General features: G+C 35.6%; 1 protein-coding gene across 2 annotated transcripts in view; it reads left to right on the top strand.

The window, feature by feature from the left end:
• Nucleotides 1-15898: 15898 nt before the first annotated feature.
• Nucleotides 15899-26373, top strand: part of LOC149803668 (uncharacterized) — a 40168-nt gene continuing 29693 nt past the window's right edge. Inside the window, exons 1-2 of one of the 2 annotated variants that reach the window (XM_089953435.1) lie at nucleotides 15899-16833; nucleotides 22020-22276. In XM_089953435.1, the coding sequence (XP_089809561.1) occupies nucleotides 16641-16833; nucleotides 22020-22276 (450 nt within the window). In that variant the 5' untranslated portion in view covers nucleotides 15899-16640. The remainder of the gene's footprint in view (nucleotides 16834-22019; nucleotides 22277-26373) is intronic. The other variant, XM_089953434.1, reaches the window with a different exon arrangement.

Raw genomic sequence — 26373 nt, 5'->3', positions numbered from 1 at the left:
AACTGACAAACTTCGTTAATCTGAAAAAGGCATTGATATAAAGGAGTAAAGAGTCACTTCAGGAACATAGAGAATAAACATTTATATCACCTCAGAGACAGACCGACAACAGAAGGGAGTCAGGCTTCATACAGAAAGTGAACAGTATTTCCAGTTCAGACTTTCATTTAACTTCATGAACTTTATGTGGTGAGATCTTGACAAATAAATTTCATCACGTATCCTACCTTTCCTATTGATTTAAACGTAAATTGGCTACAGTTAACGTATCTAGAAATAATATACAGAAAGTTACGCACAATCAGATGACGAGTACAGAAGGTAACACACAATCGGATGACGTATACATCAAGTAACATATAATCAGATGACGTGTATAGAAGGTAACACATAATCAAATGATGACGTATACAGAGGGTAACACATAATCAGATGACGTATACAGAAGATAATACAGAATCCGGTGACGTATACAGAAGGTTACACACAATCAGATGATGTATACAAAAAAGTAGCACACAATCAGATGGCAATGTATCTCTACTCAGTATATTAAAAATATCACGAAAACATGACTTGTTAAAAGCTAAATTAGACCGTCTCCAGTTTGGAAGTAACGTGTACTTCACTTTCAAAATCTATCATGTTCTCTAAATGAATTAAACAAAACGCTTTATTGAAAGCAACTGAAAGCCAGATACGCTAATTACATAAACAAATATCTTTGAAAGCTTGTGATGCGTTTCCTTATAGGCAAATATGAGCTTTAATGCAGACACAGTTACACTGAAATGACGATATGAAATCGCTAGCATGTGGATAGATGAGTAAATTTGACAGATATGCACATGCATGCATGCCTACCTACCTACCTACCGGCCTGCCTACCTGCATGCATGCCTTGCATTCAACCATCCATCCATCCATCCAAACATACATGCATGCATGCATACATACATACAGACAGACAGACAGACATAGACAGACATACATGCATACATACATACATACATACATACATACAGGCCAATCTGGGTATGTGAGAAAGCTTGCCAGTAGCTTCTCGAGGGTCGGTGGTTCTTTCCGGGGATTTCCCGGGTTCTTCCTCCACCATTAATATTGGCTGCCATGTATATCGTGTACCGGAAAATGGCGTTAAACCCTACAACAACAACAACAACAACAACAACATACATGCATGCATGCATGCATGCATGCATACATACATACATACATACATACATACATACATGCATGCATGCATGCATGCATGCATGCATGCATACATACATACATACATACATACATACATACATACATACATACATACAGACCAATGTACATCTGCATATCATTCAAAACTCCTCGATATGTTACTACAGTAATCAATGCAGCATATGATACAACAACCTGTCGAAGAATATAGTGTACATTTCTTTTATATGTTCAATCGAATCGTATTTCTTTTAATCATCCAATTAATTTTTTTCTTTACAAATAAGTCATGCCTTCGATATAGTATTCTTTTTTTTCATATGACAAAACGATGTTAAATTACATGTGATAATTTTAAGTGGGATATACATTTTGTGAGAATGGAATGTCGTCGAACAATATTCCCGACGCTTTATTTTTTTTTAAAGCGTGGTGATAATGACTTGATATAACAAAGACTGTAATTGGTTTTGTCCATGAAAATTCAACAAAATTACTCGTTCCAGTTAATGCATTCGATGACTATCGTCCTCTGTGACCCTTTAAACTTGCGAAACTATATGTATATTTCTAAGTAAAATGAGTCGCAGTAACTCACCCGTTAATCCTATACAAAGAAAATAACATCAGATCCTCAAAGCAGTTCTATGGCATATACTGAAAACCGTACCAATCAAGATCAAGTGGTTTCGAAATTAAACAATTCTGAAAACAAAAATAAGATAATCGTCTTGGTGACTCTACAATAACAGATTTAAATGTTAGTTTGAATTTGTTTTCTTTTGCTGCACTAGCGTTGTTCCAGTCTAATGAATAATATTTTGCTTACTTTTCTCAGGCACTACTATGACTAAAATCGTAGTCAGCGTCTTGTTCGTCATTATAATCACAATCATCACCATCATATATCACCATATCATCGCTAGCTGTTGGTATTCGATCTATTTCCTTGGCTTTTGTAGCGAGCCGAAACAGTCTTGTGAACGAGTGTAACCTTGCGTGTGTTACAGTGACTGCCCTTAGCAAACCAATTCAGTCTGCGTTTTAGAGAACTCGTTACGTCTCTGTTTAATATAGCGACTTCCATGCTGTCCACATTCACTGGGGTGCAAGGGACAATTTTTGCACAAATTTAATGCCGCAATCGCCTGCCGAATACAAAAATTCATAAAATATAAATTCACAAATCAGGCACAATACGTTTGAATGGCAATAACACAACAAAACATAAGAACATCATTCTCTACACGTGATCAGTCAGTCAATGGAAATTCATAGCAATAGAAGTTTATGCACCCCAACTACAAATTTATACATGTATTTTTCAAGTCCGAATGTCATTTTTGACACAAGGTGATACAAACAGTACTAAACGCAAGCCGTTTCCCCAGATAATAATTTTGTTAAACAGTGGGTACTAAAGAGCTCGATGCAATTCAGAACAGTTGCCATCCAGGCCGTTTCTTTGGCATTCTACTTGCCTTGTGCCTTAGTCTACTGTGATGGGTGGATAGCTCTGTTTCTTGGGTGCCTATTGTTATTCCACTGTGTAAATACTGCGGGTAGGGTACAAGCCACACAACAATTTCTAAAACGATGCAAGCACGAAAGACCTAATTCATAAATTCATCCAAATATTTATTAATTAAACAATAATAGCTTAACAAACGTATTCACGCCATAACCGTAAGTTAAGGCATCTGACAGGGTACTCTTGGCTAGCGAGAAATTTCATCAACATAACAATAAAACATCCTTTGCGCACAATATATATATATATATATATATATATATATATATATATATATATATATATATATATATATATATATATATATATATATATATATATATATATATACAACACAACTTTATATCCTTTTGATTTTCACCCTCGGCCATTATATGGAGTTGCTTTGAAGTCAGACATTTGCAAAATGTGGAGGAAGAAAAAAATCCTAATAGGAGAAAGGTTTTGCACATAGGATTTAAGATGACACATAATATAATGAAGGATCAATGTTCGTTTAATTGTAATCTTTTTTAAGAACTGAAAAATGAATTAAAAAATCATGACCATAATTTAAAGTCGTTTACCTCAAAATAATTGTGATTTCCTGCAACCGTTTTCTTTTTTATCCTTTATCTTTCACTTTTTTCCTCGCTCTCCTCCCTCTTTTCCAGAAACTTAAGATGGCTGCTAACGGTCACATTCTTTAATGATAATGATCGATTTTTTACCTAATCGGTTTGTACAAAGTTCTTCCGTCAGTGTGCCCTAGCTTTGTTACATTCTACTACTTTGTTCTTGATAATATCATTAAAATATAAATAATCACTACTTCCCCAGTGTGCTTCATTGGTTACTTTAGTTTTTGAAGTTTTTGTTCTTGTTGTTGCTACTATTATTATTATTATTATTATTATTATTATTACAGTTGCAACTGAGTGTTGTTTATCCATCAATTTACTTCTGATCGTAATGCTGTATGTGTTATACAAAAAGGGCACAGGGAATTCATTTGTATCCCTATTTGAAACCATACATGCTTTAGTAGCCGTAGAAAAACTCGGACATTATCCCACATTTAACTGAACTGTTATTCAGACTGTCCTTTTCAACTTCATTTATTGATTTATCTGTCAAGTCTAGATCTCAAACTTTAATAACTTCAGCTGTCTCTCAAAATCTATAAAGTATATTTAAGCATTACGGGATTGGGGCTATACAGGCACTATTTACTCACGTCCAAAATTGAAGAGAACTGAACACCGTTTAAATTACAATTAAGCTATATCTTGTATTGACCTTAGCAAGTCATACAAATAAACAAAATAATGTGACAAAGTGTCTGGAACTATTTTGTTGCTCTCAACATACTTAGTTGGTCCGCGTAGGGATAATCTTCACAACTGAATAGTAAATTGCCAGGTTGCAGAGGTACTTATTTAGCACCGATTGTGCGGAGTGATTTAGATCATGAACATCGCTGAATGAGTTTAAATTCTGTTTTTGAATCTGAGTTTTGACAATAAGGCAAATGTTACCAGTTAAAATAAATATTCCTTAACTGATTACCGATCCCATTATTGTTTGTCCGATACTGGTCACATCTGAACTACCTCATCTACATTTAGGATATAAAATCTATATCGGATCTATGTCGGCATTGTAATTTCCTAAATAAAAAAGATCACGAGTTTTGTTCGTCAGAAACTTTTCGCAAGAAAAGAAACCGCAAGCTATTTGTCACTTGGCTATTTCTGCATTTGAATTTACCATATGAATGACGGAGAAGTTGCGAATGAAATATACTTCGATGCATTCCCAACTTCTCGGCCAATTCCTGTTTCCTAAATAACCGATGTGATCCGAATGGATAAATGGCGGCTATGTGACACACGGTACTAATTAAATGGAAAAATGGGAACCAGCAAGAAAATGGGTGAACATAACATAGAGTATATATGGGTTTGACTGGCCAGGATTGGTTAATAACGAAAGTTTATGTTTAAGGAAAAATAATCTTTTGAGAGCATGCACTAGTTGGAAGTAAACAATTTTTTAGAGACATTGTTTTATTGATGGAATTTCAGTCCTTTAACAGTCTTGAGTTTGGAACACTCATTACTAAGATTAGCACCTAACTCTTTGGTGCGGAATTGAAAGCACATGTTTCAAACACATGCAGGTCCAGTAAATGCCGCCGCTCATATCCTTTCTTCTACACAGAAGCTGACATCTATGTTTCATCTATATCGATCAGTATAGATTTGATCATGAGCACTCAGAAATGTTAAGTTATTGAATTTTTAATATTATGGTATTTGCATAAGTTTACTATGGAAACTGAGTTAGTACCGTGAGTCCTATACACGCTTTCGGTAACCTAATTATCTCCTTCTCGTATTAGGTATTTACTACATCCGGTAGGTAATTAAGCCGCTGCACAAGAAGATAACTGTTATCGTCACTTATGAATCCGTATTTCCCAAGTGTTTTGTATTTAGTTACGTTAACCATAACGCAGTGCTGAGTGATTTTTAACCCCTTCACAGCATACATTTACTACGCGTAAAAGGACTGGACAAATACATACATATTCAGGGACGCAATAAAAAAATCTCTCTCTGTCTCTCTCTGTCTCTCTCTCTCATCACTATTTAGAGAGAATAATTACTAAACCGAAAACGGACACTCATCACAATACATAATTTTGTACAACTATTAAAACTTACATTATTATTTTTTTTGCACATGAATAAACAAAGTCATGTTGTTGTTTTTTAAATCACAAATTAAAATGTATAAAATGTCCATTCCTAACACAAACACGATATAGCATGAATAAAACAATATAGCATGCACATATAACACACACAGGGCATTAGACTGATCCATGGCAAAGTCCATCCTATCGAAACCAGCCGCAACACCCAGTGATTGAAGAGTGATAGATATGTCATAAGGAAATAAAACGGAAAAGAAAACAAACGGATCTGCTCTATGTACTTTGTAAATATGAACAATCTTAAAAATAATACAATGCAAATAGCAAAGAGCAACCCCTGTGGAAAAATAATAATACTTTATTTTTCGTTCAAATTCTTCTTTTACTATTGCAGGAATGACCGAGAAGTTGCGAATTACTAAAGTTATTATTAATCAAATCACTAAAACATTACTATCTCACAGCCTATCAGTTTAAGATAATGTAAAATTAAGACTTTATTTATATTTATTGGTTTTACATATGGCGGATACTTATCAACGGACTGATTTTCATTTGTCTCCGTAACCAGTCCACTTGTTGTTGTTGTTGTTCAAGGGTTTAACGCCATTTTTCAGCACAAGATAGGCTTATACATGGCGGCCAGTATAACTAGCGGAGGAAGAACCCTGGAAAACCCACGGAAGAACCACCGACCCACGAGAAGCTACTGGCAGGCTTTCCACGCAAACCCACACTAGCCGAGCCTTGGACTCGAACCCACGCAGACAGAGGTGAGATGGCAGTGATCCGGAACGGTGAGCGCTTTAGACCACTCGGCCACTCGGGGCCCCACCAGTCCACTTGCGTCTCACAGTAGAGATGAGAAGTTTTGTTTTGTTTGCGTCTGTGTTGTCAGACAGTGTAATTTATCTTACCAATAAATTATAATCCGACTCAGTCGAGGTAAAAAAAAATAAATATTGTAATTTGAACCAGTCACCGATACGAATTGAAATTCAGACATATTTTATCACCGTATGTCCATGCAAGTCGGGCAAAGCAAGAAGATAGTGTAATTACGTATGGTGATTGTGAAATACATGCCTTTCATATATATTTAGCTATAAAAGCTATACAAATTAAACCTTTAAGGAAAGCAATTGTCGACTTTAACGTTTTAACTAGGCTCCAAATTCGATTGCAGTCAATGAATATGTGAAGGTCTGTATTTTCGATACCAGGATTTTGCGATCGGTACGGTCGGTACGTTCTTACCTATAATAAAACTGAAAATGTGGTCTTACGACTGTTGAAACGGTGTCGATTAATCTTTATTTGATGAATATAACCGCGTTAAGTCTACTTTAACAATACTGTATTAAATATGTTATTGTGGACAGGAAAAAGGTTCTCCAATTTAGGTACATTCTCCCCCAAAGTACTTAATACCTGAGAAGGAATGAGAGAAGACGATGAGTTAAATACATGTAAATACACGAAATTACGTGATACAGATTATATTGGCATACATATTATAAGAAATTGTAAACACGAATTTGTGGAAAATGAGGATGATTTTAACAATTTAGGTCTCAGGATAGACTTTGGAGAAGCAGGTCAATTTTCGCATGCAAAAGTAGGTCATCAGCAATTAAGGATGTATGCGTTAACCTACATAACCGTAGGCTGCTAACACACAGACACACACACACACACACACGCACGCATATATGTGTGTGTGTGTGTGTGTGTGTGTGTGTGTGTGTGTGTGTGTGTGTGTGTGTGTGTGTGTATGTGTGTGTGTGTGAAGAAGCAAAAGCAACACATTTTGATATCATCAATACCAGGCAACATTTTTAATTTTATTCCCTACGTACGTATATTTGAACGTCGGAATATGTTACGTGTTATGCTTCGACGGTTGGTACCAGGAAAATAAATTAAGCTTAATTTCTTAATCACGCTAAAGGTACAATATTTTTTTTATTTTTTTTTTAAATTTTGTGCACCATTAGCCATTTATATATCGTTTGAATCGGATTTATATTCCTAGTCACCATATATTAAAACAAAAAAATAATAGAGCAAGTGAATCAACCACGATGACATCAAAATAAAACCAGAAAAAGTACCTCATTGTTTCCAGAATCAATAATATTCCACTCTAATATCTATATATTTTCTTTATGTTCGGTTGGCGCGAAATTATTTTTTTAAGAATCGATGTATCTAGCAAATTCATCGTCTCCCAAAATATGTTATTTTAAGTAAATTATAGTCTTACCTTACTTCGTATAATTTAAATCTTACCATTTAGATTTTCGCCATTCGTTCATTATGACCAAGAGTGCTGGGAAAAGTGTAAAGAAATTCTACAAATCTGAAAATTACTAGAAAAATCTGCAAATTAGTGAAATCCGCCACAAAGCCGCTAACTTGGTGAACATTAGGCAAATTGTAGAAAATTCCGCATGTGTGGTCACGTTTTTAAAATTGTCTCTATTTAGACATGTTGCTTTTGAGTGTCTGTAATTTAAAGACTTATTAACAGACTTATATTAATTATATTAATTAGAGAATTATTAATTTTATGAAACTACATGTAAACTAATTTCGAATCCTGTATATTGCGATTCCTTTTCAAATTTTTAATTTCGAACTACGGTTTGAGAATTGGCACATTCCAAACTAACAAGATTATGTATTAATTCCAATCCCCAACCCCTATTCACAGTCACTGTTATGGCACTGGCAGTATCAAGAATAATATGGCGGCTTTGGACCTGTGATGATAACTATCCGAAATTTTCATTTTATTTCCTTATAGCAATCTGAAATTGCGTTATTTCTCTTGTAAAGAATATACTCGAAAGTTTTATGTATTGGTAGGCTTTGTTGTTTTTAATTGCATTTATTATCACGCCAATTTAACAAAAATGTGCTCTCGCTACCTCCGGCATACGCTATGGTGTTGACGTTTGTGAAAGAAAACTGGACTACTCGAAGGAAACTGCGCCCTGTGATTGGAGAAAACCTACCTTTGCATGCTTTAAGACTAAAGATATAACCCGTGAGCAGAGATGTGCCATGCTTTTTCAGTTCGGTCGTGTACACCTTTGCATACTTTGAGACTATATATATATATATATATATATATATATATATATATATATATATATATATATATATATATATATATATATATATATATATATATATATATATATATATATATATATATATATATATATGTGTGTGTGTGTGTGTGTGTGTGTGTGTGTGTGTGTGTGTGTGTGTGTGTGTGCAGCATGATTTCCAGGGGTCACGTGGCCCCCCTTGACCTATGCTGCGGGCGCCCATGTAGTGACATGTGTTGCTCCTTATGTTGCGATGTCGTGAATGTCGCTTCATAGTTCACAAAACAACTAAACGGTCAGCAACTATCGTACCTGCTGATGTTTTCTTCAGAATGTATGTAAGGGAAACAATTCAACGTTATTTCAGCATCGCGAGTCCTTTGATACATTGATAAGAGACTTACTAAAAGCGTAGTTTTTATTCAGACATTTTTTTAATAATAAGCATAAACATAAATACAGGGGATCCAGTAGAAAGCTTGTACCTTATTATTTACGCTGTTACCAAAAGTAAATAATTCTTACAATATAAATTCAGCATGAATGCAGGGCTGACTTGAAAACCCTGTAATTTCAAGTTTTCATTTCAATATAAGACGAAAGGTGTCATTGTGAAAGATATGCCTTCGAGGCAGTTGTTCGGTACAGAACATATTCGTTAGCCAAGGTTCCGATAACCCATCTTCGCTAGCCAAGGTTCCGATAACCCTATCTACACCTTGGCGGATCGAATAGCTATATCGGTGCTTTATCCTAGCGACATCTATTGGATTTTATGTGTCGCCTCCCTTAGCATGTAATAGCAACTAACCAATAGCGTAGCGCATTGTACATCAGCCGAAAACGGTGGTAGCAATTGACCTAAAACGGATACTTTGTAAGTTTAACATAAAAAATATGACTATGTGCCAGAAGGAAGCCATTATAGGTCTATTTGAAACTTATTTGTGCAAACACGGACCGGCACTGGAAAAGTGCTTATTTATCAGTACATTCAAGTTGTGTATTCCCATTGTCTCGACCCCGTAGGAACAGTGTTCAAATTTTAACAACTTAATTTTGATTGGATGTGGTGGCTTGCCGCCGCATCCAATCAAATGCTCAGACCCTAAGCACAGAAATATCTGCTCGATATGCCAAGGTGTTGATATGGTTATCGGAACCTTTTCTAGCGAAGATGGACACGGAGAGGAATCCGAATATATTTGGATGGCGTCTTTTAGGTAACCAGCTGTTTTAAAGAAGGGAAAAATAGTTCCAATGAAGGGAGTTCACGCCCTTTGAGTTGGCCCAGACTCGTGTCAAGACCAATTGAATATCAGCTTACTATTATGTCACAACGTTAAGTAGCTGAAATTACTTATCAAGAATTAACAAACATAATTAAAGATATACAAAATGATACAATACCAGGTTTTGATCGATTTACCGTAGTTGTCTTTCCTCCATATAATCTAGTTTTCCTCCTCCCAAACAGAGCATACCCCATCCTTCCGATTAGCAATTTATTGCGAGCCTAGCCCATGCATCAATTTTAATGGTTACCTGTCACGTTGACCACGACAAAATGTTCTGCGACGAAACATCTACAAAAATGTTGCACCATTACAAAAAAGTGGTGTGTAATTATAGATAAAAAAAATTTATATACGTTAATTTTGGAAATTCATTACTAAAATTCACCCTTGCCTCATCCGCCAAAATTTCTCACAGAAAAACGTGAAAACAATATTTATAAATTTGGTTGGTATTGATGGTCATTTCGTATTAAAAGACGGGGGATTTCTCTAGATTCTGAACACGGAGTTCTGAATCTGGTTAAAATTTTAGATTTTATGAGAGAATTGAAGTTATGGTTGACAAGGGCCATGACTCACAAACATAAATGGATAGTTTTATCGTGTATTGATTTGTTTTTATTTAAAAAAATAATTTTGGATCACATGTTAGCGACATTTTGTAGTAAATTATAATGTATTCATATTACATATTTAATGAATAAGAAAGGTTGCAGAATTTTTGCTGAGATAAAATAAACCAACATGAATCTGCACTAAATTGTGATTAGATAGTTTGATATTGTACATCCAGTAAAAAAATATAGCTGTTCAACTTGTTAATTGTATGAATTTAATTCTGGGTATTTTCAGTTTAAAATATTAAATAAACTTTTTTGTACAGATATCATTTTTACATAAAGCCAGGATACTAAATAATAATCAATTGTGTTTTAAATAGGACAAGGGGTGAATTATAGATTTGTTATTTCAGTGTAATACAATAAATTAGAACAGTGGAGGAAAGATAATTTTAATATTCATAAAACATTTGACAAAGCTGCAATATTTGAAACTGATATTCCAAACGTTATTTCCTTTCTTACTCTTATAACACAACATTTTATTTATAGACAATAAGTCTAAATTCATTCTCTAAATTTAAAGTTTTGACACAGATTTGAAGTCCATACTTTAAAAAAGAAAAATGAATGTCAAATGTAAAGCAGTACCAGTATATAAAAACATCTTGTATAAAATGGTCAGACATGTACTGGTATACATATTTCTATGCATATTTGACACAAATTTCTTTAATGAAGCTTCCCTTCTTTGTATAACCTTCTTGTACTTGTAATTTACAGTACCAAAATGACTTTAATTTTGACTAAGGTAATTGATATATCTCTTGTTTGTGTAATAGTTTGTACACACATTGGCATACGGGGTTTACCTGAATCGATAACAATTTTGCACACACTGTACTGCTATACTTTTGGTGTTTAGTCAGTCTGTATGTTTCTCAGTTCGTAAATGTTTCTCTGTCTCATTATCCTTATAAAAGAGAGAGAAAGACTCTGCAGTTCCTTCTGGAGATACAACTCAATCGTTTATTTTTCATTTTAATGTAACTTTTTAGAAGGTATGATAATTACCTCTGACGCTAATTACGTTCCACACATTGATAAAAAATTATTTGGAAGTTTCAGACAGGTGTGTGGTCTGTTTCAAGTTCAAACCTTTCAGCAAAAACAGTCAAAACCTGGGACATTTTTAATCTCATATGATGCATAGTTTCGCTTTTGAACTCTGTGGTAACCATACTGTACGAAATACCTGAATCATCGGGTACTTACTGAATACTTAAATTAAAATGATTCACGTCAACATAAGCATTCCGGATTCTTCGTTAAATAATACATGATCACACTAGTCAAATGTCGTGCTAACATTTGTTTTAAAACTTGAACCCAATGCAAACTACGAAACTGTAGAGTGGAACCTTAATGGCCCTTAAGGGTTTCGTTAGGTTTAATAATTGAGCATACTTCCTCTTCTTTGACCATTGTTTAAAGTAAACACCACCAGCACGGAAAACACGTAAGGCCAAATAAGAAACGTGAATTTTATGTTTTAGTGTCAGTATCAGAAGGCAAGATTAAAGTTCCTCAGATATTCTCTTGTATATGTTCCCCTTGTTTGCTAATTCTTGGTGTTTTCGGAAGTAAAAGGTATAAAATTTCTCAGGTTCTAATGATAACTATTCTTATTAAAGGACTCGATATTCACGCAGTCGATTGAATGATTTTTACGAATTCGGTTAATTTTACACTTAAAACCTAATACTATGTCCGTGCGTCCCTAAATTAATGTAAATGATTGGGATTGAACATGAAAGAACGTACAATAAGAAAACTTTGTAATCAGGAACATTTGAGTTATTACTGCGATTATTTATATCCTAGTATTGCTAATGTGAACCCTTGTTTCCAATGAATTTGCCATTTTACACCCGTAGTATATGCTGAAAATAAAGTGAAATACCGTACAAAATACGTGTATAAAAGTTACAAAAGGGTCATATTGTTTCATCTACGTTGTTTTTGATGAAACTTAAGGTGCACAATTTGTCACATAGTTATGAAAAGCTACCATCATAACATGCAATAAGAATGGAGCAGCGCGGTTCCTTCTTGTTGGGGTGGAGGTGGAGTAGCGGGTCACACAACTGTTTTCAGAAGGCTTTTTCAAACTACCGTCAAGTTCTGATTATCAAAATGTTTTAAGTTGCAAAAATTACAAAAGCACATCAAGAAAAACTACCTAAAGTAATAAAAATAATTGTTGTTCTACAGTAGTCTTAGGCCCTTAAGGTTGTGCTCCAAATTTGCACACAATTTCACTGTTTGACACATGTATTGTCTGCTTTAGATTCAATCACTGATGTGAAAATTGCCCAAAATTTCGTCTCGTTTAAAAATAGTTTTGCTAGCTCACCAATTGGGCGTCAATGAGTGCAAAATAAGCATGGCTAAAATTTTCGATAAAATCGGAAGCCTCTGTTGATGTTCGGAGAAAACGAATTTTCCTGCACCAACACTCGTTTGAAAATTTTAAGTACCAATGTTCCTTTCTCTGTACGAAATTCAAAGAAATTGTTACCTTGTTTATATTTTTTATTTTATTTATAAAGAAAGATGAGTTATACTAAAATTGGTGCATGGGTTTGCTTTCTAAATGTGGTCGTTCACTTTGAGTGCATAGTTTATCGTTCCAGTTTATCGTTCCAGTTAAATTCGAAATTCTTTCCCGGAATATATTGAATGCTTAAATACAACTGATTCACGCCAACTTGAGGATTTCCAAGCTCTACTTTAAATAACAGACGGTCCCATAAGGACTCACGTTTTCTTTAACAATGTATCCCTATGCAAAATACCAAGTGTGGAGAGAAATCTTAAAGGTAGACATCATTCGCAAATTTGAGGTCAATCCTACGGATATTTACGTACAATGATTGACCCATAAATTATGAATGATAGAACTGTTTCTTTGTTCTTTTGTCATTCATGACGCTTCTGTTATACCTACAGTAAATCCAATCATTGAGATGACAAAGATGATCCGAATAGTTTGACTTTTACTTTATTGCGGAGAAATTTCCGGCAAAGAATGTGTATGATTTGTTTTTCTTCTATAAATCGAGCGCCGACATAAAACAGAGGAATACTTTTCTCTTGCAGAAAGTCGATGTAGTTCAGAATGGGAAGATGCAAGAAAACAAAAATGAAACCATCTTAATAAAGATATTATGATATATATAAATGTGTACAATATGCAAGAACGCTTTGTTACCTTAAACAAGTTGATATGCAATAATTATATACAGAAACAATAATACAGAACTGAAAATGTATCTATATTAATAGCGTCTTCATTAAGTAAAGCAAGTCATTATATCGTAAAATAGTCTACGATAAGTGTGGGTTTTTAAACTACAAATGTTGCTTTCAAAGAAAATATCTCTCATCTCGAAAAGACTGAGGCATTTACACATTTGTTTTATTTTCAAAATGAATGACTCACCGGGAATCGTCTACTTTGCGAAATTAAATATTTAACTTCCGTTACGCTGGAAATACCTTAATTAGGTTTTGCATTTAAAACAACAACAACAAACATTGGTGTAGGTTATTTTATGAACAGTAAGCGATGAGTGTGACGAATGAGTTTTCTTTTGATTTTCAAAATGTTTCAAAGATAAAACAAAACGACCGACTGCAACCGTGCAGTGTCGGATCGTACAGAATTATAATGCCTTGTATGCATCCATTACACCCAAAATTCAAAACGACAGAAGCATCTTTCATATAATATAAACCTCACTTTTGTTTACGATTTCACCAAAGAAACTTGCATCATAAAGCTAAATGAAACCAAATCATCGTATGCACATATGCTCTTTCATAATGTATATTTATTGCGAAAAGACGTCGATGGGACTCGCATGTTAAGTCGATCGCTCGACTAAATTAGAAATTCTTCTCTGACATGTGACGGAGCACAATTTACGTCCGTAGCGAACCAAGTTAATACTATAATTGTCACGAAATCTCCTTGGAAACATCCAATACCGGTTCTGTTCTAAACAAGGGGCATTCTCGTCAGTCAGCCATGGTAATTAATTAGATATTGTACAACGGGATTCAAAGAGGAGAATTACAGGCAGAATCTTAGCTAGACAATAATGTAATTTATCAAGGTCTTTCGTACAGCTTTGCGCTCCCTTTTAATTGCCATGGATTGTGTCATAAACCTGCAATTTTATTATAGATAAAATTTTCTTGTTGGGGGGAGAAAGATAAAAAAGCAGTACAGTGTATATCTTACGAGAAATGTCAGTCAGATATCCGATCACGCACTCAGACTACGTCAAAAATACGTATTTAAGATAGCTGAATCTATTAGCATATCATATCTGAAAATAAATACTAGGGAAAAAACAACTGTCCGTACTTTTTGTTTAATAAATTTTCCTTAGTTTGTATTTCAAGTGCTCAATTTGGTTACAGATTATTCCAGCAAAATAGTTTCATTTGCAATACAAGAAACGACCGTAATAACATGTAATATTCTTTCCCGTAACCTTAATGCGCCGGTAGATCTGGATCTATGCAGTTTCTTAGTAGTAATCAATATAACAAACAGCACAGAGCTTGATCTGTCGACGCATTACTAAAGGCACATAATGGTCTACGTTTGTTTGAAGTTAGACCAGAACTGTAAGCGAGTGCGACGGAATATAAAATCAATTCATAATGTGCATATTGGTTAATGCGTGTCTAATAGCTGACATAGTAAGTACGTTAGACGATCGTATAGATCAATGTTTACGATATCGCTTAATGCCCCCCCCCCTTTATTTTTCTTTTGATTGATCACACATTGTTCCTGATTTGCCCTTGTCACGAATATTTCCAGGTTATTTTGAAACCTCGAGACACTGAAATATCTGTCAAAGTGAGAGGCTATGAATGAAAAACCTGCACCCCAAAAAAACAAGATTTAGTCTACGCCCGTCTCAAACGCTCGGCTATAATCTATAACAGACGCACTCTTAAAAGTTTCTAACAGCACATATCTACCATTTCCGTAAAATGTTCTGCTATATTATAAACCAATCTTTTTATGTCCGACTTTAGTAATTTATGATGTGCAAGTCTGACACAGTCACGACATTTGAGCCTATTTATCTGCGATCCCAGGAGAAGTCCTTTCTTTCAATTATATAGGTTTTTAATTCGCACTCGCGAGGGAACTGTACAATGTATTTATCATTACGGATGCGACGCGGTGTTCAAAGCACGGATCATTTACTCCTGGCGTCACAGCTAGAATCGGGTTTCAACGCGCGCCGAAATATAATGCATATCAGGTTGGAATGATAAAATTCGCTCGAGTGTTTGAACAAAAATATCGGTATATGCATACTGAGTGATAACAGTCTAATCACGAAAATTTTGGGCTATCGATCAAGTGAGAGACGCGATTAAGTTTGTCGAGACTTTATATACATTAATTACAACTTCCATGCTCGTGTGTGCATTCAGCAAAGCGAGCGGAGTGGACGTGACTAGCCGATAAGCAAAGAAGCTTCTGGCGATTGATAATTATACACGATTACCAATGTACGTGAAGTAGTTACTGTACGATTTCTTTTCGCAAGATATTTCCGCACAGCCTGAAGTCCTTATTTAAGTTTTTCGTCTCTCATGAAATCATTACATATCAATTCCTCCTTGGCGATTCCAACTGGGGTTTGTGTGATCGACCATAAATACCATAAGCTATATTGAGCGGCCACTGACAAACGCGGGAGGATAAAACATTCGTTTAGAGCCGCGAGTTATTTGCGGAAAAAAGATCAATTACCGCGCTTAACGGCGACAAAATATATTGAGCAGATATACTTATTTAGTTCGCATCGCGAGAGAACCTACACAAAGAACTCGCCACATGTTAGGCCAGGAAGGCGGTTCAGTGCTAGCTCGCTGTGAAAGAGCGGTGGTGTGACAAAATATTTAGATAAGTGTATACATGAAATCGGCTCATAGAAGACTATTTATTGTGTACATGTACACACTCAGAGGGTAAAACCTCACGCCGCTATCGGCGATTTCCGTCTTGGGAGTTGAATTAGCGTGGTGAAGGCGGAATATTAACTGCGTTGAGTTATCGGACGATTGGAGTAATATAGAAAGTTGATTTTCTTGACGGATTTTAGTTATTCAGTGATCATGCCACGAAAGCGAATTCGAACGAAGGAAAATGGGGAGAATTTCTCTGCAAAGAAAGTGAAAACAGATCGCTACGATGAAGAAATATCAGATGAAGATTGTTTCAAACCAATCGAAAAAGATGGAGAATCAGTACTAGCTATTGAGTGTGGACCGAACAAAGCTTACATGTATTTATCGAAACTTTATCAAGGTAAGTACATAAAAGTGTAATTTTTTTAAAAGCTAGTTTAAAAAAATCTTGAAATATCTGTATCGGTTTAAATCTTCATATATCTTTAGACGTTACGATTATAAATAACTTAACATACAACATATTCCGTAAAATAGCAACACTTACCAGATTAAGGGATTGTTACGTAAACATGAAATCTAAAAAATGTTCGTGTACGTGTGTAAAATAAATGCTACAAAACTTTTTTTTTTTTCAAAGCTGGACATGAAAATATGTATCGATTTACAAGAGACTATATACGAACGTGTCGGGATACAATTTAACAACTTTTGTTAGCGGATATTGACGTGTCAATCGATGTATCAACACAATAGTCGAAAGTTAAAAGACATGGCGGGCGTTAGCGAGTCTCTGCTTGAAGTTAGGGGAGTGGGTGGGTGGGTGCTGTTAATCATGTACATGCTAAATTTGTACATACGATGGTTTGTGTTGTACATTACTTAAGTCGTGGGAATATCATCATTAATTACATCAGCAGTATTAATTAATGAATGAATGACGTGGAACAGGATTTCAAAGGACTCGCGTGATTAGTATATTTAAATATAATGGGGAGGTAAAGGCAAACTTCAACAAATGGATAAAGCATATGCGGGGATCCAGCCTTGAAAGAGCCCCTTTTTAGATTCATGGTGGGAAGAAGAGTTCGAATCAGTGTGAATATTACGTGAATGTGTATTCCGTTGATGTAGAGTCGGTCTAATCTTAATCTTTAAAATTATATTCAAACAAATTTGAAAAATAAATTTATATACGTAAGCACCCGCCCAGTATTTTGTCTATAGTGCCACTCGTAATTATATATTACATATTCTTTCAGGGGATACATGATCTAAGGACACTCCCATCTTTACATTAAATGAAAGTCACAAGCAATAAAAACCATGACTAGACGATTTTGTTTTTCTGAGTAAATTGACTCTCATTTAAACTTACACTTGTTTACGGAAGCAATGTTATGGTTCTACATTTGACGTTGCTACATTATTGTTCTTTTTACTGTCGTATGTAACCTTTTCTTTTTTCTTATATATATATATATATATATATATATATATATATATATATATATATATATATATATATATGGTAAATTTGAGAAAGATTGTTTTCGAAGACTTGCGTCTGTCTAAAATCGTGTCCTCAAATTGAGCTGAAGTGGGTGAAACAAAATACATGATGTATATAGCTAGCGAAACTACATACGCCAAGTGATGTACTACCACAAATGTAGTATATATATATATATATATATATATATATATATATATATATATATATATATATATCAAACAATTATTGCTGTAACGCCTTCCGATTACAAACGGCGACAGTTCAAAGGTGACGACGTTTCAGAGGAAAATTATGAAAGTTTTCTTTACTTAGTATGTCATTTTTATTACAACTGAATAGATGTATGTATATTTCGAACCTGTCATGAAAATGGAAAATGGTGATTATATTAATGAACAATTTAATTTCCGTCGAAAGGGTTTTAGTACATGCCTTTGAGTGACATACGCTTATTATTCTGGGCACGTATCGTGTTTGCATTACGTGAAATGGAACGTTCTTCTAAACAAAAGAATTTCCGTAGGTGAAGCGATCCAGGTTGGCGTCTGTGGAATGTTCCATAATGTGTTTGCGCTATTGCTTGATGGGGACAAAGACTCCTTCTATTATATACGGACGATTATAATAGTTATTACGGCACGCTGCAGCTAATCGCCTAAACAAACGAAAGCTCCATTGTGTTCGTGTTTCCGCCATGCTAGAGAAGTCGCTTGGCTAACGTAGTACTTTATTCTAGGTAATTAAATATTGGAGCTTGATAAGGAATTGCGATTCGGCGTTATCCCGGTCGACCGCTGGTAGGGCGGTTTCAGATAAATGAATTATTGACCCGTGTTTAACCAACGCATGGATAAGCAGTTTCCTTACGAAAACATCGTAACAAAGATGTTTACGGCTTTGTAAGAGACAAATCAAATTATGCTCAAAGTTCGCAACATATTACCAGTTAACTTTTGTTGTCAACTTATAGTTAACGTTTATTGATTGAAGAGTATACGGAAAACGTGCTGTTACTAAGCTTTCCGCCATTATCCTTTAAGATGCATTGATATCGCCAGAGAAAGATGCGCGTTTATGTATCGTATATCCACACAATAGCTACGATGTGCGCCCTTTTCAGATTAATAGGGTTTATAACCACTTTTCCTCGGGACTGCATACGTAACTAAGGAGATCAATAACTCGTGCTACGCTCGGTGTTGAACCAGATAAGGCCTACATGTTAAATTGATCTGTTATTGACTGAAGAATCGATATTAGAAAGTTGATAGCGCACGACCTGAAAGTATACATAATATATCACAAACATCAATTCGTATTGATTTTTTATTTGTTTTAGACGTGGCTGCTAAAATGGGTTGAATGTATTGGTTTCAAATATCGTAAGCTCCGGCTGTTCGAACAAGAAGAATGCGGCTGCCAGCGTAAATCCTTCATTAGTCATTTTAACTCTGGCGAACCGATTACATTTGCTCCGGAGACCAAACACGTTCACCCAGCTAGGGTTATCGAATCGGCGTCATACTATTCGGGACATTACCATTGCATTGTTATCGTTGTATACTGTGCCACACCTTGCCGTTGTATCTGTACACATTGTCCTACAATTCGCGCAACAAAGTTATTTCAGTTATTGTTCTGTTTTATATTGAATGGATATCGTAATATATCATCGGCTTACACTGTAATCGTTTGAAGGTTAATAAAAATACGAGTTGACTTCCGGTTTTAGGAAAATTTAAGTAGTCGATGTATTTATTCTATTTGAAAATGATTCAAGGAAGTGAACAATGTTTTCACGTCACAATATCCACAAGGGTTAATTGTTTCCGTAAGCACTGTTTTGCAGTTGTGAAACCTTCGTTTCGTGCGCTGTCCTATTAACGTTTAAGTCCCATTTGCAGTTACTTTTGTACGCATCAGACGTAGACAAGACACGAGTTACAAAATATTTTGCAATATTACAGTGTATCCCCTAGGGGTGCAAGCCTGAGAGTCAAAAATCACCTTGATGTCAAAACTGAGGGTCATACTGAGTTAAAAACATAGTTTGGTATCAAAACTGGGGGTCAAATTATAAAATTTGGGTGTCTCTGAAGCGCAGCTGAGGGTAAAGGGAAACACTGATATTAATACATTATACTATATTTATGTGTAATGATATGTAATGTATAACATATGGAGCGTGAAACTGGAATTCCGCGTATCCTGTAGGCATTCACGTGTGAAAATAGGTCTTTATGGTGATACCTAAATAAAGAACGCGTACATGTACATAGTTTATTTCTCTTAATTTATATGCGAACGGAAGTGGAAGCTGAGAGGAAACTATGAATTGCAGAAGTGAAAACTTTTAAAAGGCTATTTTATTATGCATGCATACAGCTAATAGAACCACATGCAACATCGTAGCCTGATATCAGAACTGTTTCTGATTTCCGTAAGCTTCATTTCGCATGTAGCAAAACAACGTTCGTTGCGTGCATTCCGGGAACAACTCCATTGGATGGATGACTATCAACAAAAGAAATTAAAAAAAGTGCGCGTGAAACACGCTGTCAACAAGAGCCTTCTTTGTGATTGTTTTCAACTTGTGGTTAAATTGTTGTCAAATTTTGATAGAGTTTGTTCCGTTTAGGTTCTTGCCGCTGTAATACAATTTACCAGATAAAACATGCGTTACTATTAATTTTAAACGAAAACTGGATGCATGTAACATTTTATCTCGAAATATATTTTGCATGGTTTTAACGACACTTTTACCACGTTATTTGCTATAACATGTTGAGGATATGGAGCTAAGTGACTTTTCCATAAACACGCTGGTATTGAACCCGCGACCCATTGATTAGGAGTCTAACGCTCTTCCAACTGAGACACGCGGCTCTCTTTATTTCAAATAGGGCAAGTACGTTATTATGAATTTAGAGTAAACGTAACCTTAGTAGTTGGAATTGATTGACATTAAATATATCCAGAAATTTAAGAAAATAATATTTGGTATCGTTCAGCACTATTGTTTCTCGTAATCATGATATGTAATTCTAGATGTGACAATGAGGACTGAAATATCTCGCACTTTATCGATGGAAACATCCCTCGCTCATTTTCGTCAGTTCGTAAAATAACCCCTGACGTAATTGTGGGAACACACATTAATTTGATGGATTGGGGGCAGGGGCCAGTTTTTATGTACAAATTTAATGTCGCAATCAGCGACCTAGTATTTTTAAAAAATCATAAAAAATCAAATACACAAGTGAGGTCAAAAAGGTCCATATTTTTGGATACCTATATTAACGCAAAGCATAAGAATATTATTCACTTGACCATATAAGTCAATGGCAGTTCATAGCGGAAGTTTATGCACGCCAATCCCAAATTTATACCTGCAAGTTTTATATCGGAAGATCGTTTTTTTACCCCATGTGATGTTCACAGTGCAAACACAAGCCGTTTTCCTAGATGATAGATCTGCAAAACTGTACTAATCAGGCCGACTCTGGGAATGGAACCCACGCGGATAGATGTATAATGTCGGTGATTTTTAAAGGCGAGCGCCTTAGACCACTTGGTCACCTGGGGCCCCAGTTTGTATATAGCTGTAAGGATGCACATACATTTGAGGAGTTGGGTGATTCGTTTTTGGAGTACCGCACCATTTATATTACAACAGAAGAGGTTGAGGGCGTTCCGATTGTAATTTTCTCTCCATATTTCGCCATATTGATGTATGTCAACAACAATAGTTCCTAATATAGTTCTCATTAGCTGTGAATTGCAAGTTTCTTTCTCAACTTGACGGAAAGTTCTGACGTTCCGATTGCATATGCTGCGTAAAATCAGGTAAACGAAAAACAATAAATGCATTAGTTCGTATTCGTCTTTTCATGATAAAGAACTTGTTCACATAAGGCTTTCAGATCTGAGATACAAATTCTAATGTTTAAGGTATTTTTCTTTTGTTTAATTAACTACGGAGATCTTTCTTTTTTGTCCCCAGGGTAATATTGAACACTAAAATCACATCGACCCAAATCAAAATCCAGCCACGCTTTCTAATTTTTCAGGGAGCAAGGGTTCTTGTGTGTCCTTTCAAGGATCCTGGCTGACACCGAACGAATTCCAGTTCGTTAGTGGAAGAGAATCGGCCAAGGACTGGAAGCGCTCTATTCGTCACCAGGGACTAAGCCTAAAATCTCTCTTCACCAGGGGAATTCTCTCTGTCCGCAAATTACGTCAGAATGAGGAAAATACGTCAACAAAGCCGTCTGGTATCAAGGATACAACTAACCATGCAACTGGTTTGCGAGGCCGGAAAGTAAATGTAAGCACTTGATGCATTGTTAATCTTGAGAAAGGGAAGTATCTTTTTTGAAGTGAAACGTCTGTGTGACCCACGTTTTCTTATTATAGAATATTCTTACTGCACGAGTTTTTATTTTTTATTTTTTAGAAATGAAATAGTTTTGTTTCGGTTTTTGGGGTTGTTTTTGGTTTTGTTTTCGTTTCTACACAAGAAACAAGTTTGGAAATTGTGATCCCAATAGCCCTTGCATGTGTGTGAGTGCTAAAATAAATATGTACACACGAAGGCAGACATCAAATTCACACACGCAGATGCAAGGGGAAATTAATGGCAAAATTTATCTACGTGCTGGCGGTTGGTTTCGAGTATAATAACATTCCAATTGTTGATTCGTGGCGCAGCGTTGAATATTTCATAATAATATTTTAAAATGTCAGGGACATCCTTATCAAACATGTTTTTATTTTTATACAACTTTTCTATAGTACTACACAGTACTGATAATTTTTGTAAAGAAAGGTGTTAGCTCGGAGAAAGAAGTGGATGAATATATTTTCCGAAGAAATATGTATGAAAGGTTTGCATAACACGATATTATTAACACCCTAATGATGTAAGACTACTTCTGAATACCCTACATATTTTCTTTGAGAGGCGGCCGAAGCTTGTATCTTTTGGATTCGTCTTTAAACGTGACTGATTTATACCACCCTCACACTATTGATAACATTTGTATTTCACCCTATATATATATATATATATATATATATATATATATATATATATATATATATATATATATATATACGCGGTATTTGTGTTCTTACTTGTATGTTTTCAAACGCCTTGGGCCTCTTGAAACTTTCATGTAAAATGGATATACATTGCAGGAAATAGACCCCGTACTGACTGTGCTGAAATTCATACCGAAACACTACTCATATCCTTTTTCTTTCCTTATAAATATTTAGCTTATGGTTCAAACTTGTTGTATCACATGAAAGCCTCTGATCGTGACTTCCGTTTACAAGATCGTACAGCAATGCTTGTCGTAAGTGACCGATTCGTAGTAGCAGTGTAATTCAAACCGATTGGAAGTACAATGGATATTGTCTAAAGTCAGTCAGGATTTTAACTTCAATTATGGGGGGAAAAATAAAAATATCTCTTATCTCTTTTACACAAGTATTATTGGAAGGCTGCCTTGTTGGAGCATGTATGAAACAGGCTTGTCAAGTTTTCTGTTGCTTGAGCACGTGATGCCTGTTCACTTAAATGGTTTTTAGACTCGCCTATGGAGAGAGACAGAAAAGTAAGGGTCGTCATGATGACATCACTGTTGTATTGGTATAGAGATGATCGTCATTATCGGCGGTGCTTGTGAATTTGCTACTACAAAATAAACAGTGGGCGGCAGAAACTTTGTACTAGGATAATTAGGAGTATGACGGTAAAAATCGGGAATGTTACGAAAAATGGCCTTTCCATAAGCTGCCCCCTCGTGCACATACAGACGTATACACATACAGGGTAGATATTTAAGATGGATTTAAGTAGCGATTTCGTACCATTTGTGTGCTTATGTTTTAAGCATCGTCTATAGTCAAAATAGACGGTGAATCAGCGGTTGAAAATATATTGTCTGGATAGTTGTAATTTTCAACAGCAGTTTAAAGTAGTAAAATAAAGTTTCTAAGATGTTTCTTGGAGTGGGTGGGTAGTGGCGAAGATGGAGGTGGGGGTAATGCTCCGTCGGAAGCTTTCTTGCAGCTGAAATTTTGATAGTATTTTACCTCACCATAGTGTAACGAGGTACTTCTTTTTTTTTTTTTAAATCCCTACCCCACCCCCAAACAAACCTATATTTAGATTGTGGTGGATGGAGGACGGCATGTGATAACAGCTAATCACTAAAGAACGTTGCCGTCACGTCCTCGGTAGAGGCGTCACATAAGAACATTGTCCCGTGCTTTTCTAACCCTGTCGCCGATAACGGTGTGTGTGTGTGTGTGTGGGCGTATGTCACTATAATTGATCATTCGATTTCTGCTTTCTGAAATTTAAGCATCATTTACATCAGATATTGTTTGGAACATTACAGTTAGGTACATGGGAACTGAAATTTAAAAACGAAAATATTGTTGGCACTTATAAAGCTTGATAGAAATTACTTAACCGACTTAACTACCGTATATCCACCAGTCGTATCAATCACTTAACCGAATTTAGTTACCGTATATCCATTGGTCGTTTCATAACCTTCCATCTAATGTCGGTTTAGTGATCGATTTTTTCATATTCAAGATATTACTAACATAAAGCTTCGGTGCGGCAAGTTGATTACTGATCGACTGAAGGTTCTTTTTAATTTTGTCTGTATTCCTTTGTTTGAAGATTTCGCGTGCCTTGAGGCGATGTAAATGACCAAGATAGTGTAGATTACTTTGAGGAAACGTGTAATCAGATCATCGTTCCTTCTGTTTCTCGTAAGACATTACCGATGCCAGTCAACGCAAACCGTATAGTCCCAAAACGTCTACTCAGTACTGGATGGAATTTTGTTCAAAAGGCTTGCCTGTTTATTGACTTGTCATTATATTTTATCTTAAGCATGCCAGACGGGTACTAGGCGTCATTCAGTAGATATATTTTTTGCCGTTTTTTGCGAAATAGCGTCACGAAGCGTATCGTAGAAAATACACGGTCACGTTTTATGCCCCACTTTATTTACATTGAAAATATATCAGGATATCCCTTGAAGAACCTCACTAGTTTGACCTCGAGTTAGCAACAAAAACATTAATTGAATAGCTAATTTCGCAATAAATTGTGTCTGTCGTTTAGTGGGTTATAATGTAAAGGAAGACTATAATAGGCACAAAAACACTACCGTCGCAGGCATTATCGAGTTGTCTTTCTGGCTGTCCCTTTTTTATCATTTAAATATTACTTTATTTTGTCATTCTTGTAATAGGTATAAGCTAAATGCATGGCATGAAATTATCCTTTAATACTCATTTCTCGTATATTTATTAATAACTTCTATTGCTTTCGAGCGTTACTCCCCATTTCGCAGAGATTTTGGGGGACAATTATACGGTTATTTACTATGAACTATATGGATATCAAAAAGCAGGCATTGAAAGTTCACGTAAAAAAAAAAGCGTACAATCATTAAATAAAATAATTCATACCGATTTATATAAGTGATGTCCTTGTAGAATTTCAAGTCACGCTTTATGTAGGTTGTTATCCTGGTCATATGTTGTAATCATTTAGTCGATGATCGTGCCACCTGCTCAACCTATGATTTATCTAAAAGGAAAGATAAGTGCGTTGAGAAATAAAAGCAAAATTTAATAAACAAACAGAAACTCGCGCAAGCAGAAATAACAAGGAAAAAAAAACGAATAAAAAAAACCCCAACACCATCAAATGAATAAAAGATTATTTTGATCTTAGTCGCTGCGTTTGTCTGACGCCCAGTAACAAAGGACTAACGTCTTTTATGGAAAACAGTTGCAAGGGCACGTGTCCTGTTCATTCGGCGACATACGTGCAGGTTCACTAGCGGAGTGTCACGCAACTCAGTCAATGGATAACCTATTGGCGACTGGCGTATATAGGAAATAGATAGCATGCCAAACCTCAACGTCGCAATCCACGTGAGCGCCCATGGCTGCCAGTGCGGGGATTTCCTTGTTTTACACTAGTACGCATAAAAAAAATATGCAGCTTTACATTTAAATTATTTTAATACGCTCATTCAGACACAGGCCCGGCTCTAGGATGTGCGGGGCCCAAGGCAGCAAAAGCGATGAGCTGGGCCCCAAGCAAAAAGATTGCTTTGCCTGAAAGAGTGGGGCCCAAGGCGGTTTCCTCGTTCACCTTGCGCTAGGGCCAGGCCTGTTCAGACAGCGAGAAAATACATGTCATGTGACAATGGTGAGAGTTTACTCGCGCGTTTGCAAATTTAAGTAGTCAGACCTAATGTATGCCGATAGTACCGTACAGAGTTCCACTGTTATGTACAAAATAATAATTGGCTAAGAAGTTGCAAATGCATGGAACTATTTTTTCGCTCGCAGTTTCTCGGTCAGTCCTACAGGCAATCG

Source organism: Sinohyriopsis cumingii, chromosome 3, assembly GCF_028554795.1.
Source record: "Sinohyriopsis cumingii isolate HCF-2022 chromosome 3, ASM2855479v2, whole genome shotgun sequence".
In the NCBI taxonomy this organism is placed as follows: domain Eukaryota; kingdom Metazoa; phylum Mollusca; class Bivalvia; order Unionida; family Unionidae; genus Sinohyriopsis; species Sinohyriopsis cumingii.
This window is presented reverse-complemented; position numbering and strand designations above follow the sequence as displayed.